The sequence below is a fragment of the Talpa europaea genome, assembly GCF_964194135.1.
Source record: "Talpa europaea genome assembly, chromosome: 2".
NCBI lineage: Eukaryota > Metazoa > Chordata > Mammalia > Eulipotyphla > Talpidae > Talpa > Talpa europaea.
Window position 1 is genome coordinate 135,560,101 of NC_140068.1, and position 1,982 is coordinate 135,562,082.

General features: G+C 39.6%; 1 protein-coding gene across 1 annotated transcript; it reads right to left on the reverse strand.

The window, feature by feature from the left end:
- Nucleotides 1-242: 242 nt before the first annotated feature.
- LOC311167713 (olfactory receptor 14J1-like) lies at nucleotides 243-1,175 on the reverse strand (the record flags this gene model as incomplete). The annotated part of the gene is made up of 1 exon (XM_084228764.1): nucleotides 243-1,175. One exon carries the CDS (start codon nucleotides 1,173-1,175, stop codon nucleotides 243-245), a length of 933 nt encoding a protein of 310 aa, XP_084084890.1.
- Nucleotides 1,176-1,982: the final 807 nt, after the last annotated feature.

Consider the following 1,982-nt stretch of genomic DNA (forward strand, 5'->3'; position numbering starts at 1 on the left):
GGGCAGTAACCCTCCAGCCAGCCCATATCTGTGAACTTGCCAGGGCTTCTCTGCATTCACCTCCCTCAGCAGAGTTTGGACAGCTATTCCAGAAGTAGCTGGAGACTGATTCTGAGCTTCATTAACCAGGCTTGATTCTTTCATAAAATCTCTTAATTATTAGTTGTCTCAATTAATTTAAATCAAAAGTTTTCTCAATATGTTTTGAAATTCTCACCCAAACAAGAATTAACAGATGTGCCTCAAAAAAAGAGATCAGCTTTTCTTCGGAAAACCTTTCTTAGAGCTGCCTTCATGGCTTGATTTCTCAGGCTGTAGATCATTGGGTTGAGTGTTGGGGGCACAACTGTGTACATAATAGCAGGTAAAATGTCCAGTGCACTGGGAGAGTCAGAAGGTGGCTTGAGATACTCAAAGGCGCTGGTTAAAATAAACAATATGACAACAGAGAGGTGGGGAAGGCAAGTGGAAAAAGCCTTCGCTCTGCCCTCAGCAGATGGCATCCTCAGCACAGTAGAGAATATCTGTGTGTAGGACACTCCAATAAAAATGACAAAAAGAAACGCCATAAAAGACAGGAAGCCAGTGACCCCAACTTCACTTATGTACTCATTCGAACAAGAGAGTTTCAGGAGCTGAGGGATGTCACAGAAGAACTGGTGAATGATATGGGGACCACAGAAGTGGATGGAGAAAGTGGCAGCTGTGTGCATGGCTCCAGAAATGACCCCAAATGTCCAGACACCTAGGACTCCATGAACACAGGTGCTGACATCCATGATGATTTCGTAGCGCAGTGGAAGGCAGATGGCCACGTAGCGATCATAAGACATGACCGTGAGCATAGATATCTCAGCAGCAGCACAGAGAGTGAAAGCAAAACACTGCACTATGCATTCCCCAAAGGAAATGTAACCACTATGCATGAAAGAGTTGTAAATGGACCTTGGAACAGTCACACAAATGTAGCACAGGTCCAGGAAGGAGAGATGTTTCAGGAAGAAATACATGGGTGAGTGGAGACTACTGTCCATGGAAATTGCAGTGATAATGAGGATATTGCCAGTTAATGCCACCATGTATAAGACTAAGAACAGAGAAGCATGGACAAGTTCTAGCTCAGGTTTGTCAGAAAATCCCATCAGAAAAAAACCACTAATAGTTAAATTGGCCATAGTCCTTCTTAGTTTTCCAGTGATGCTGGCTGTGAAAAAAATGGAACCATTGGAAACAAAATTTCTGTACTTAACTACCTAGCCTATTTTAGACTAAAGGAAGGTAGGCATGATTTCGCTTGATGAAGCAACCACTTTAATACCAATTTGAAAAAGTTCTCTATACTAATAATGTTGTGGAACCATTTTAAGTGACTGACTTGATTATGGAACAATGGATAAAGAGGATTATAAATTTTCATATTGCCAATTTCAATTAAAGGAAAGATGTAAAATACATAAGCAATAAATTTAATACAATATATTTAATATATAATCTTGTTAACAGGACTAGAAAGAGCATTGAATTTTGATTCATATTAAAAGTTATATATAGTTCAAGTTCATATACTCACTTTTATAAATGTTTCATAGATACCTCTTCTTTTTCATTAATCATTCTAGCACTGGTATACTGATTTATTATTGCCAATTTATATATATATATATATATATATATATATATTTAATATTTGGGGCCTCCCTGGTGATGTAAGGGTTTAAGCACAGCACTATGAGGCTATCTGCAGCCACTGCACCATGAGTTCAATTCCGGGCAGGCCAGGGACTACTCACATGGCACAGCTGTCTCACCCGCTGCTCCCCTCAGCAGTGCATTTCAGTAGATTTGCCTGTTCTGTTCCCCACTCTTTCCCTGGTGAATCCTCTCACCTCCCATATCTCTGGCCCGTACACCAGTACTTGTATGCATAAATAAAATCTTAATGTTTGTCTTATGTAATTAAGCATTTATTTTCTTAATAAATT